At 44.7% G+C, this 13,795-nt stretch overlaps 1 protein-coding gene across 1 annotated transcript in view; it reads left to right on the forward strand.

Annotated features, from left to right (window-relative positions):
* Nucleotides 1-13,795, forward strand: part of GRIN2B (glutamate ionotropic receptor NMDA type subunit 2B) — a 493,334-nt gene that overhangs the window by 446,039 nt on the left and 33,500 nt on the right. Inside the window, exons 4-7 of the mRNA XM_078640153.1 lie at nucleotides 2,362-2,570; nucleotides 3,632-3,803; nucleotides 4,205-4,358; nucleotides 7,147-7,272. Of these exons, the coding sequence (XP_078496279.1) occupies nucleotides 2,362-2,570; nucleotides 3,632-3,803; nucleotides 4,205-4,358; nucleotides 7,147-7,272 (661 nt within the window). The remainder of the gene's footprint in view (nucleotides 1-2,361; nucleotides 2,571-3,631; nucleotides 3,804-4,204; nucleotides 4,359-7,146; nucleotides 7,273-13,795) is intronic.

Genomic DNA, 13,795 nt, shown 5'->3' on the forward strand with positions numbered 1-13,795 from the left:
TGACCTCCAGTGCGAGGATGTGAAAATGCAGTGTGTCACCTGGGGTCTGTCTCGTGGGTTCTTCAAACATAATGTAGGGTTCGGCGACTGGTTTTTTGAGAGTCCAATAGTTTTTAAAGCCATAATGTGGCCCCTTCTTAAGCTTGGTGCATAGTAAGCACCCTACAGCCCCCTGCAAAAAAGAAGTCTCAGTGGCTCTACTTAACATAGCAGGCTTGGTTTGCCTCTCAGCTTTTGGCTCATTGTGTTTCAGAGTGATAGGATCAGCACTCTCCTGGTTCTCCTATCTTGACTCACACTAGCGCTGGGATGCCTACGGGTAGCCATGTGCTCTACAAATCCCTAAACCTAACCCTTCTACACCACAGGTATTCTGTGCAGTTTCAGATTTGCATTGCCTGACTTGCCTGACTTTAGGTTGTTCTTGGGAAACAGCAGGCAACAGTTTTCTTTAGCTATTCCTGGCTTTTCTCTAAAGCACTTTGTGGATGGTGCATAGCATTGTGGATTTTTCTATGGAGGCCTGGAAGTGAGAAAAGATCTTGGAGAGCTTTAAAGAGTATAGCAAGGTAAAGGTGATGCTTGATCTGCTAGAGGTAGGAGAAGATCCAATCTAAGATGGGCCCCTTCAATGCTGAGACCTTCTAGCATCAGTAGTTTGATGTTGCTATGGATTACCATAAAGGGGAAAGAGGGAAGGGACTAGTCAGGGGCATTGCGGTCCTAGGCAGTGAAGAGGTTAGGGGCATTGTGGTCATAGCATAGGCAGTGAAAAACTGCTTAGAATATGTTCTGTTTGAAAGTCTTTAAGAAGATTGCAGCCATCAGAGCTATCAAAAAAGTGAACTTGGCATGGAAAAGTCTAACAAATGTATTAGTCTGGTGCAAGGGAGAGGAAGCAGGTAGTTGTAGGTTAAGGTGGATAGGGTAAGCTTAGGTAGTCATCTTTGATACTGAGTGGGTGTTGGGAGAGAGAGGCTGCAAGGTATGCAAATTTCATGGAGTTGGGAAGTTAATCGTAAGTTTGCTAGGCTGTCTATATGCCTGGCTGAGGTGCCACAAGAGCCAAGGAGTTCAGAGAAAGAGTCCAGGAAGGCTCAGTGAGGACTGGGAGAGCAGTAAGAGAGAAGAAAGAGTATTAAGGCATGAGGGTCAGATTAGACAATGTTGAAGGTGAGTCGTTTAGAGTCAACTATCGCGGGGTCAGAGGAACAGAGTGGCTTAAAAAAATATGGCTGAACCACAGACTGTTGAGTTTGAATCCCAATATAGTGACTGAAGAGACTTCAAGTGGAGCCTTGTGTGCACTCTAGAGACACAACAGGTTTATCTCTGTCATGAAGTTGTGTATGGAAACACGATAGAAGATGGCGGATCGAAAATTCAAGAGTGAATCGATCTCTATGAAAATAAGGGACAGATAATTTAGATGTTGAAAATTATTTATGACAGGATTACCATGCTCAAAAAATGTTTGTTGAGGTATATTTATTTCGGCAAAGGGGATTTCAAGAACGTAGCAAAAAAAAGTAATGCAAAAGGATTTCTGCTTTGCGATGCATGGAACAGGGAATGTAGCCCCTCTTTTGATCCTGTTGTTCCACCCTCCTCATGCGAGACACTGCATGTCCTCAGGGTCAGTACGTCTTCCATACAACACAGGTGTTGGCATGAAGAGGGCTTTATTAGTTGCGCAACCCCCCCTTTCTATTGTTGACCTTTGAGTGTTTTTTCACTGCAGTACCTAAAAAATAACCCCCTCCCCACAGGCTTTGTTTACTTTTTTGAAGCTATAAAGGTTTCTGTCATATGATATTCTCTACGTGGTAGTGATTGTTGTTTCCTGTCTCAGTTTTTATTTGGCACTCTTCAATAGATCTCTGTTCACTGTTTTAGTCTGTGATGACAAAATGACTGATTGCAAGCCGATCTTTATTTTAAAAATGGGTGCAGTTGTTAGGGACGTAGAAGTTAAAGTGGACAGGGGGCTTAAATATGGATGAAGGTACATCTCGTGTCATAGTTCAGTGAAGGGTGGAAGACAATAACATTTAGCTAATGTCTGATCTTTTGACTGTTTACAAAATTAATTGATCCATCAATTTATTGATGTGCAGCACTTGTTGTGTTTAAAATTGTGTTGTGATAACGGAAGACCCAATTACTATTTCCTTCAGAGCAGTGGGTGGGACATTAAAATTCAGTAGTTCGGTTTAAGTTAATCAGAGCACCTCATGTTTCCGGCATTGTGATGTGATGTTCAATCTTTCAGATCTTTAGTTGTTGTCCTTCACAACAATTTCAATTTTATCTTCAGCGGTTTTCATTCACAACACTACAATTTTTCCCCCTTCTGTCCAGGTGGGAAAGTACAAGGACCGGGGCCTGCAGATGAAGTACTATGTCTGGCCCCGCTTTGACCTGTACCCCGACTCGGAAGAGCGTGAGGACGACCACCTGAGTATTGTCACGCTGGAGGAGGCCCCTTTCGTCATTGTGGAGGACGTCGACCCTCTAAGTGGCACGTGCATGCGTAACACTGTGCCGTGCCGCAAGCAGATACGTCTCGAGTACGTGTGGAATTGAGGCCTCTTTTTAATTTAATCCTTTTTTTTACAAATGTTTACAAGCAGTTGTCATTCATGTCCAAATCAAGATATAATTCCAAAAACAGCCTAACTTAGGCAGGTGCTCATCAGGGTAATAGAATTATCTCCCACTTTCTCTCAGAGCCATAGGGAACCCACTATGGCAGATGTGGTCGATTCTAATATGCAGTTATTCTTTATGAACACTATAGAGCAAAAAGCCCTGATTTCTGAAAGGTGCAAAGAGGATATTGGGATATCAACAACCTCCTCATTTAGGGAATGATGGCCCCATGGGAAAAGCATGTCGCATGCTAGTCTTTCCCCAGGGGTATTCATGCCCCAAACAGGACAAGGGTGGGGATAGGTAGTTAGGGGGGCAGGGGAGGGTCAGTGAATTAGCATATAAGGGTCCAGAGAGGCGTGATCTGCCTCTTCCGGGCATGTGCATCTCTGGGGAGGGTTTCTTGGTATTTAAAAACCTTGTCCGCCTACCCACCCTACATGTTGAAGTGGTCAGGGAATGGGGGGACTTGTCTTGTTACAGAGTTGTTTTTGCCAAAGTTAGGACAGGTTGCAGGGGTGGTACGTGGAAGTCTTGGGGGGTGGAGAGTCACATGCAGGCTCTTCCACACCCTTGGGGGGGGAAGAAGGGCTGTGCACGGGAGAAAAAGCGATATGCGATACCTTGTTGGGTGAAAGTGAGTTCAGGGGAGGGTGTTTGGGAGATAAAGAAAGAGAGCCTGGGGAGACGGCAAGAATGTAAGGATCGGAGTGGGGAAGGATGGAACGAGGTATTTGGTTTGGTGAATGGAAGTTGGTGTGAGAGGTGAGTGGCTGTGTGATGTGCGGGGGAGTGGATTGTGCCTTAGATCACAAAACTGATGTTATTGTTTAATAAAAGTTAAAGATATGCATCCATTTCCATATAAAATTGGCCTTTTATGCTATTCGAGGGTCATGTATGTCTGTTGTAGCACAAAGCTGTAGACTGACGTCATAAGAAAGCGGTGTCCTACCTGAACCCATTTTGTTCTTTACAGGAACCGGACAGAAGAAGGTGGCAATTACATAAAACGCTGCTGTAAGGGCTTTTGCATTGACATCCTGAAGAAGATCGCCAAAAACGTCAAGTTCACCTATGACCTCTACCTGGTGACCAATGGCAAACACGGAAAGAAGATCAATGGCACCTGGAATGGCCTGGTCGGCGAGGTAAGTATCTGCATCCTATAGGCCGAGAGGGTATGTGTCCGCGGTACTCTGGAGGACTGTATGTGTTTGCCATGCCTCTCAGTGCTGTTCCCTCATACAGCACTAAGGACCCTTTCTCCCTCAGTGCTGACCCTTCTTACAAGGTTAATGACCTCATCTGAGTGTTTCCCCCTTGCTCCTCCCTTGGTTGACCCCACTCTCTCTGGTTGGCTCTGTGTTTGTGTTTCCCTTAGTAGCCCCCACATCACCTTCTTTGATTTGTTCTTTGCACCTTCCTTGGGTGACAGCACATCTCTCTCTCTCTCTCTCTCTCTCTGATTGGCTCTGTGCTTGCCCCACCCTCGGTTGACTCCAACCTTCTATCTCTGATTGGCTCTGTGTTTGCACCTCTCTTCCTCCAGGTGGTCACCAAGCGGGCTTACATGGCCGTGGGATCTCTGACCATCAACGAGGAGCGGTCGGAAGTCATTGATTTCTCTGTCCCCTTCATCGAGACGGGTATCAGCGTCATGGTCTCGCGCAGCAATGGAACGGTCTCTCCTTCTGCCTTCCTAGGTAACAACCTGGAACATTTGCCATTGGGCACGGCCGTTTGGCTTTTACAGGAGTGCATGAGTGAAGTAGTGAGGAAAAGAGACCTTTCCCCCCGGTAGTGCACTTGAACGTATCTGAGCCCTGGTCAATCCTAAGCATTGCTGTTTTACTCACCTGCAATAGAGGGGAACCATCATCACTGGTAGGAAACATTGTATATGTGCCTTATCTCATAGGCAACTGAGTGGAGGTTCCAGCACCCATTGCTCGTCAGCAATGGAGGGCATGTGTCCTCTTCTGGGTAATAGGCCCAGCGTTGGATTGGGAAGTCGGGCATGGGGCGATGGGCCGGTGCTTCAGGGGCATCTATGGGCCGTTTTTTTAAGCCTCTGGAAACTTGTACAATATACCTACTGTCTACGCCAGGCCACTGTAATGAGGCGCCAGCATCCCGGGCTCTCTCCTGACCCTCTGTAATTTGAGGCTGGGAGCTCGGTGTTGCTCTGGCCTTTGGGGCATTCTGGTCTCGGCCCCCATCTTTGTGGGGCCTGCCTGGCGAGAAGCAGTGTCATCCCCTGCCGGGCCATCACCTTCAGGTTATGGGGGCAATAGGGAGAGCGTGAATAGGCAGGAGCCTACATGAGGGAGGCAGAAAGAAGAGGTGATTTTACGGCCATTCCCCATTCTCACCTCAGTCTATGGTGGGCTGGTAGGGGGTAAGAGAAGCGGCCTCCAAGAGACCAGGTGTTCTCACCGCAGCCCCAGTGTCTTTTAGGCCTTGTTTCTGGATGCAGGGCTTAAATGACTGGATATAACATTAAGATTAATCCTAAATTGCTGCTCAAAACGTGAGCCTAGAAAAGTACACAAAGCACTGAGTGGAACAGTGTCAGTGCTGTAAACTAGCATTTACAATAATAGTTAAATTAACACTGCAGTACATGCAGATGTCAGCGAGACGTAAAGCAAGTGCACATGTGGTAAAACCAGATGGGCCCCTGATTATAGGAGTAACTGACTAAAGCAGAATAAACTATTATATCATGAACTGAGCCTGCAAATCGTGAGCTCCTGTAAAACCAGCTTCGTAGATCTAATTATCTGAGGCTCCTATGCTGTTAGACAAAAAGAATGTTATGCAGCTATAGAAAGGGCTTCCTGAACCAGTGTGTTTTAGAAGATAGTTGATGCACACAAAAGAGGGATGTTCCGTACTTTGTGGGAGTTGCCTGCAAAAGGTCTGTGCAATTTGCACTTCGTGAAAAGTGGGCTCGTTTTTTTTAATATATATTTTTTTTTTTAGGATTGCGGGTCTCAGAAACGTACAGGCATAGATAACTTTAGAGAATGGTAACTGGAGTATTTATTGCGCATCCAGATTTCTCATTTTTTTGTCACAACGCACATTTGTGGCTACATCGAGGCACTGAGAAAGGCAATGAGTGGCACTGCACAAAACGAATACATAACACATCGGCCCTTTGCATTTATAAAGAAGACATTGGGGCAAGAGGAGGGCATCACCCAGCACATTTTCAGATTCTGTTCTCCACAGCGTTGAGTGGTCCAGGGATGTTGTTAAACCAGAAATATGAGTGCCCAAGCAGAACTCACTTCTAGCGCTTATACCTCTGGGGAAACTAGAGAAAGTTGTGAGTGGACTGTTTTCCACTGTTTGAGATTAACACTATTAATGAGTTTTCGTACCTTTTCAAGCTCAGAGCCGCAACTGAAACTTAAAAAAAAAACCTCTCTATTAACTAGAAATAACCAGACAGAGTGTACCAAGGCTGGACAATAATTATTAATAATTAAAGAGAACTCTTTATATTTAAAAAAAAAGTCCCTAATCCATTTTAACATACTTTTTCAGCTTTTCTTTTTTAGTTTTAATACTAGTCACAGAGAATTAAGGCAGCTTTAGAACACATTTTAAAGTGCTTTCGCCTTACATTGACTACTTAAAGTACATACCTGTCAGATGAAAAAATACCGGCTTTGGGTGGTTTTCTTCCATTTGATACCGTGCAGGTGGCAACCCTAGCCAGATCAAGTGTTGTGGCCGTAGGCTATTTTATTTCTCCTCGCCTGCATGCAGTGCTTCTAGTTATGCCAATGTCACGGGCTCTAGAAGCTTTAAAATATTTCTTTTACCAAACATTTCTCAAAAAAATTAGTCTAATGAGACTAACGTGATACGTGAAGGTGATCCTGAAAGGGACGATCCGGGAAAGTGGGGCACTTTTTGGGGGAGTGCCCGGGCCAAATTGTGATCCTAATCCGACCCTGAATAGGCTATCACTCACAGGCAGTGGAGAGGAAGTGCCACCATTGAGGGGGAACATGGCGGACTTGGCATCACTCACAGGAGGTGGGCGGAAAGCGACACCACTCACAGGCAACGGTCGGGAAGGTGCATAACTCGTAGAAAATGGAGGCAACATCAGTAATGAATAGAGGGAGTGTGGCTAAGCACCTGCCGGTGACAGCGGGTCCCAAAACCCACGAGTGATGGCTGTCACATGACCTATCAGTAATAGAGCAGGTGGGCCCATCCACCCACCAATCACGGGGGAGGGGGTCATCAGCGATGGATAGGGGGCCCCAGACCCAGCAGTGAGTGCCACACCTGTGAGTGACGGAGAGGCGGATTCTGCTTCCAGATGTGAGGTAGCCTCAGTGCCCTGGACAGCAGCGTGTGGGGGACGGGAGATTATGCACCTCCGATCACTTTCTGAGGTAAATCCTACTGCAGTTGCTTCTTCTTTGAAAACGTCCTGACCTCGCCTTCTTTCTCGCTTCCTCCCAGAACCCTTCAGTGCTGATGTCTGGGTGATGATGTTCGTCATGCTCCTGATTGTATCGGCTGTCGCTGTATTTGTCTTCGAGTACTTCAGCCCTGTGGGGTACAACCGGTGCCTTGCCGACGGCAGAGGTAAGATTCTCCTTACACAAAACCCGCATGTTCGAGTCCGTGTCAAAATACAGCCAGGCTTTCTGTTTCCGTTTGTTACTTTGCTGTGAATCCTTTACCTTCCTCCCGCCAGGCCAGTTCTGCTTTCATTCGTACCGAATGCTGCCATCTAGCGGCTATTCGGTTGTTCGTTATCATTTTTTTTAACTTAATATTACCTTTATTTGCATATTATGATATAAAAGTGACATCTAAAGATCTGCCCTTTCGTACATTTTCAGGAGTCTTAAACGTTTTACCTTTGTGCACAATTCGGTTCAGGTCCTCCATTATTTACTGACACTCTATATTCCGTTACCATCTTCCTCGACCCAGTCTTTACAAAATGAACTTCATTCACGCCTCAAACAGGCCCCATGTTGTTCACCTAAAATAAAACTAGCAGTGTCAAAGCAAATAAGCCTGGGCCCGGGCCAGAATCCCTGTTTTTTTTTTTTTTTTGTAAACATATACAACATTTTGTAAACATATACAACAAGCAAAACATTGAAAAAAATATTAAAAAAATATAGGTGAGGACGACTAGCCCAGGCACGGCTGATCCTGAAGTGCTTTCCTTTCAGGTGGCTGTGCAAAAGGTGTGTGTTTCAGAATGTCGTTAGCAACAATATCTTCTGACAGAAATATTGTGTCGTAAATATCATTTACAAAAATATTGTTGGATTGGGTGTACAATTTGTACTCGATGAGGCAATATTTATGGCAAGAAAATTCTGTCAGGTGTATTTTGCTTACGATGCTCTGGAACTTAAGGTGTGCACACATGATCAGCAAAATGCCATGGCTCGCGGTGCAAAACAGCCAGTGGTGGAAGAGCACTGACCCATTGCAGCCTGATGTATGCTGTGGTGGGCAGAAGCAAAACACGAAGGACACTTGAACAGACCAACGGATGAAGAGGGCTGACAGAAAGCCCCTTTATGTATCTATGTCCTTTAATTAAGATTTTTGGAAAACATGAGGCTGATTAGACAGCTAAAGTGGTCTCTTGGCCAGACCTGAAAATGTCCAAGGTCCTCACCCGTTCCATACACTATAATCCAAAGCACCTCCAATCCCAACTCCTTAATGGTGGGCCCAAACTCCCAAAAAAGAAGCCATAGATCCACCCAGGGTGAAGGGTGTGATGTAAGCACAGAAATGAGGAAAATGAAACTGCAGGGATTAAACTACCAATACCTGAGGCAATTAAGGCATTACCTCCTCATACACATCATTGTCCCACTCTTTACAATGTGAGGATATATCTAAGAAGACATATGCGCAAAGGTCTTAATATTCAATTTATTTCTTGGAATGTGAACGGTCTAAGATGCCCAAGAAGACAGAGACTAATCCTCAAATATATAGAGATGTTGCCAATACAGGTTTGCCTACCACAAGAAACGCATCTAACCCAAATAGATCTGAGAACATCTTCGCTAAATTATCGTGGTTACAGTGTTTCTGTCACTCTCAGCAAGTGGTACATTGTCGAGGAGTGGCAATATTGGTTAAGAGGGGTCTAAAATGTGAAGTAAAATCGGTCCTCACAGACCAATCAGGAAGATGGATTATTGCCCAGTTAGAGGTGGAAGGTGAAAGAATTACATGTAGTTCTTTTTATGGTCCGAATGTGGACGACCCCTCTTCCTTGGTTAAACTGCAAGAGAATCTTATTTTAGTGTCACCTCCAATGATTGTTGGGGGCGACTTTAACATTCGCCTAGACTCAGTAATGGACAGGTCCAATCGCAGTAGAGTGATTGGATCTCCAAGATCGAGAAGGGTTCTAAAGAATCTTCTCCTCAATATAAATATGGTAGATGTTTGGAGAGCGAAGATGGGAGACTCACAAGGCTTTACTTTCCACAGTAAAAAATACCACCACCTTGCAAGGATAGACTATGTCTTAGTCAATAAAGAAGACATTGACAAGATCCAAAATATCTCTGTAGCACCTAGGCATCTTTTGGGCCATGCCCCTTTACTTTTTACTTTCACCACTAGTGGAGCATGTCGACACTCAAGGTGGACTCTAAATAGAGCCTACTTGAGCGATACAAATATCATCCAGGTAGCAAAAGCGGCTTCAACTGAATTTTTCACATTTAATATGGGTTCTAGTTCAATGGACCAAATTTGGGACGCCTATAAAGCTAATTTAAGAGGGGTGTTAGGCACTCAAATAAGAATAAAAAACAAGAAAAATGCACAAGAGCGGCTGACTCTGGAGGTAAGAATATCAGACCTTGAGAGAGAAAGAAATCAACTAATCCAGGACAGCCCTAGGCGCTTGGCACAACTAGAAAAAGATCTTGAGAATGCAAGACAAAAAGTAATGATCTTTTTGGATGGGAAATGTAAGGCCCAATGGCAAACACGCAATATGGAAAACTTTGAGTATGGAGAGAGAGCTGGAGCATTGCTTGTGTGGAAAGCTCGAGTAGACCGAGCTAGAAATGATATAAATGAACTTATCATTGACAATGTAGGAATAAGATCTAGTAATTCAGAGGATATTCAGGATTGTCTTCGGTCTCTATTTACAACTTTATATAGTGAGGAAATAGCACCTTCCCCACAAGCAATTAGCTCATGGCTTAGGGATAAGTCCATGCCTGTTTTAACCAAAACAGAAAATGAATCACTAGAAAGACCCATCTCGGTGGAGGATATAAAGACTCAAATCAAGAAAGCTAAAAACATGAAAACTGCGGGACCTGATTCCCTCCCCAATGAAGTCTATAAGCTATTAAGCGAAGAGTTATCACCTATCCTCCAGACTCTCTTCAACTCAGTTTATTCCATTTCTGGGGCTGTTCCAAGATCCTGGAAAGAGGCTACAATAATTCTGATTTTGAATCCTGGGAAGAACCCATTGTTACCCGATTCCTACCGACAAATCTCCCTGCTGAATGCCGATTATAAAATCTTTATGGGTATTTTAGCAGGGAGGCTGGCAAAGCTTGTACCCAACCTAATTAACTCCGACCAGAAAGGTTTTATGGTCGGAAGGTTTATCCAGGAGCAAACGCAGACCTTGATTGGTAACATCGACTTGGCTGAGAAGAGGAACAACCCCTTAGCAGTAGTGGCCTTAGACGCCGCTAAGGCATTTGACCGAGTGTGCTGGAGATACCTTTGGGGGGTACTAGAAACTGTGGGAATAGGCCCTGTATTTATACAAACTTTAATAAAATGCTATTCTGGGGCATCAGCGAAAATCCTGGTAAACGGCTCCTTGATTCCGAGTTTTGAAATAAAGAGGGGAACAAGACAGGGCTGCCCTCTGTCCCCTCTATTATTTAATATTTACATCGAACCCATGGCACAAATGATCAGGCTGGACAATATCATCAGTCCATTCAAATCACAAGAGTACCAGTGTAAAATAGCTCTCTACGCAGAAGATGTCATTATATATACATGTGATCCTAATATAGCCATTCCTCGGAATGAGACATTGCTGCAAGAGTTTGGGACACTGTCGGGTTATCTTGCTAACTCGGCTAAAACGGAAATCATGTGTTGGAACACAGTGTACAGAGGTGGCCCAGAAAGTGGGGAGTTTAGGTATTTGGGGATTACAATTGTAAAAGATCTAAAGATAATCCCCATGTTAAATCTGGCTAAGGCTGAGAAAGATATAGAGTACCTCTTTGCAAGATGGAAAAACCTCCCCTTGTCTATCTATGGCCGGGTCAACCTGGTAAAGATGACAGTCCTCCCAAAATTGACTTACCTGTTTAATACCATCCCCCTTACTTTTCCACACAAAGCTATTAATAAAATCCAGGGGAAGATTGGAAGTTTCATATGGGGGACAAAAAAGTGCAAGACTGTCATGGAAGAAACTGAGAAGGAAGCTACTATAAGGCGGCTTGACTTTACCAGATATTAACTGGTACTTAATGGCATTCCAGTTTAAAAACATTAGAATGTTGCTTACAACACCGGCCAAATCTAAGTGGGGTAGCCTTTTGAGGGAAATGACTATTGCAGAAGGAGATACCGGGCAAGGCCGATTCCTGTTTAAATTTGGGACGCCCAGATTTTTTAAACGAGTACGCTTGAAGGTCTTGAAAGCTGCCTTGTTAACATGGTACAGGCTGAGGCGAGTATGGGGGCTTGGATACTTCTCCAACTTAGCCCCAATATGGGACTCACCCGGACCGCAGAGTGCTTGAAAGACAGCCTAGCGATTCCATTGTGGAGGGAGGGTATGGAGACATGGTCAGAACTGGTAGACGTGGATGGTTTACTCCCTTGGGAATATCTATCGGCCAAGATTGGTCCCACACTTTCAAGATTCAAATACATACAATTGAGATCATGGTATGAAGCGGAAGAGAGCGAAATCAAAGGAGATTAGGAGCTCGAACAGCTTTTTTTAGATCCGCAGCCAAAGAAAAAAGAAATAGCCTATTGGTATGCTAAGCTGCTCGAGGCGGAGAATAGTGTGATCCCGCCCCAAGCCGCTGTGTGGAATTCCCTTCCTCAGGTTTGTCCATTAGAGGAAAGGTTTGAATCATCCTTTAAAATCTTGTATAAGTATATAAAACCAGCAAGCCTAAAAAGGAATCACCTTTTTGCGTTAAATAGGCTCTACTTTACACCGGCCAAAATTGCAAAGTTTGCCCCAAGCCCCTCCCCCAAATGCCCCAGATGTAATCTCGACAAGGCTGACGACTTACACATGTTTTTTGACTGTCCAGAATTCATTTTATTTTGGAAAAATGTGAGAGAAATACTGGTTGCAATTTTTAGTATTGATCTGGAAACGGACATTAACCTGGTCATATGTGGCAAAAACGACTTTACTGATGAGGTGCTCTCTCAGCTGGAAAAAGGTTTATTATTGTATCTGATAATCATAGCCAGGAGAGAAATCTGCCTAAAATGGAAAGATCCGATACCCCCCAATAGAGAGAGTTGGGTAAAATCTATATTTAACATCGCCCAAAGGGATCAGGGAGACCAGCTAGGGAGACAGGTAGACATATGGTCCCCTCTTCTGAACTGGGGCAGACGTTTACATCTGATTAATCTCTAGCATAAAGCTTTCGGTTCCCCGGTCCAATGATTACACCTGACCTCAGCCACAAGAGGTAGCCCAGGGGGCATAGAGATTTATGCAGTGAGTCAAAGGGCGCCCAGGTTGACCGTAGACGGCTTGTTAAACCTGCATTGATCCAAGGTGAGATGAGGACAAAAAAAAAAAAAGAACACATATGCGCTGTCCAGAAACATATATAGCTAGAACTAATCAAGGTCAGCATTCACACCAACTTTAATCAACCTAAAGAATGTAATTAATGAGCCCATTCAGCAGAATGGAAGACAACACAAGTGAACCAAAGACCCCTTCCCATAAGAAACCACTTCTAGCTGGTAGTGTGAAACAAGCGTGGAAAGACAAGACTAAGTAGCAGCACCACATTTGTCCTTCAAGGTCGTACTCATGAACTCTGCCCAGGAGTTGCGCGTCCCTCACGTGGAATGACCTACCACCTCCACTCGACAGGAAAGACCAGAAAGGTCTCAGCCCATGAAAATAATAGCTCTCAACCAGCAACTGTGTGTGGGTACAAACAGGGTCATCTGACAGGATTATGGCCCCCAGGCAAAGTAGTGCACTGGGCCATGCCTACAGAACCACTCACAGGAATAAAAATGTTTAGCAGAAAATTGTGTAAAATTCTGAGCCACGTGGGGCCCCTACGCTTGTGGGCCCCTGGGCAACTACCCAGCATGCCCATGCGTTAAGACACACTGGGTACAGAAGGATTGGTGCTATAACAAGCATGCCCAAAGCTAACAGGAAATAACACAGATGAAAGGCAGTGTTGAAAGCCAAGTAGATGCCTACCCCTTGATGAACAACATGAAGAACGTAGCCAGACTTCAGCTGGTGTCAAGGGATCAGGAAAGATAGCAGGGAGCACAGTCTCCTGTGAGCAGTAGAAGGGAGAGAGGATTGTTGAGACAAACCCTGGATTTGCCAAAGAACAAAGCAGTTCAGAAAGACCTTGCGGTGAGAGGACGCTGCTGACAAGACAACACCAGCCACCCAGTGATTGAGATGTGATGGTGGCCACCTGGAAAAGGACCTTAAATGACAACAACTGCAGAAAATAATAGTGCAAGAGATTGAAAGGAAATACTTGCAGGACCCCCAACTCCAGCAAAGATAACAGATAGGAAAAGCAGCATTGAGACAAGTACGGGGCCAAGACAATCCCTTCAAAGGACGGATACCTAAAAGCACAGTATTCAGCGTACTACCCGAGAGGTCATGAAAAGTCTTGATGGTAGCCCATTGAACACAGAGAATAGTAACAGGAACGCTAAAATAAACCCTCTCCTGAGGAAGCCAAAGAATACGCGTAGGTTCGCATCCAAAGGATGGACCTCCCTCTATGAACACACCAGTCATTGAATGAAGACCAATGATGGTGAAAGAGCCATATCCGAAGTCAGACTTTATCAATGGAGCCCCAAC

This window comes from Lissotriton helveticus, chromosome 1_1 (assembly GCF_964261635.1).
Source record: "Lissotriton helveticus chromosome 1_1, aLisHel1.1, whole genome shotgun sequence".
Lineage (NCBI taxonomy): Eukaryota > Metazoa > Chordata > Amphibia > Caudata > Salamandridae > Lissotriton > Lissotriton helveticus.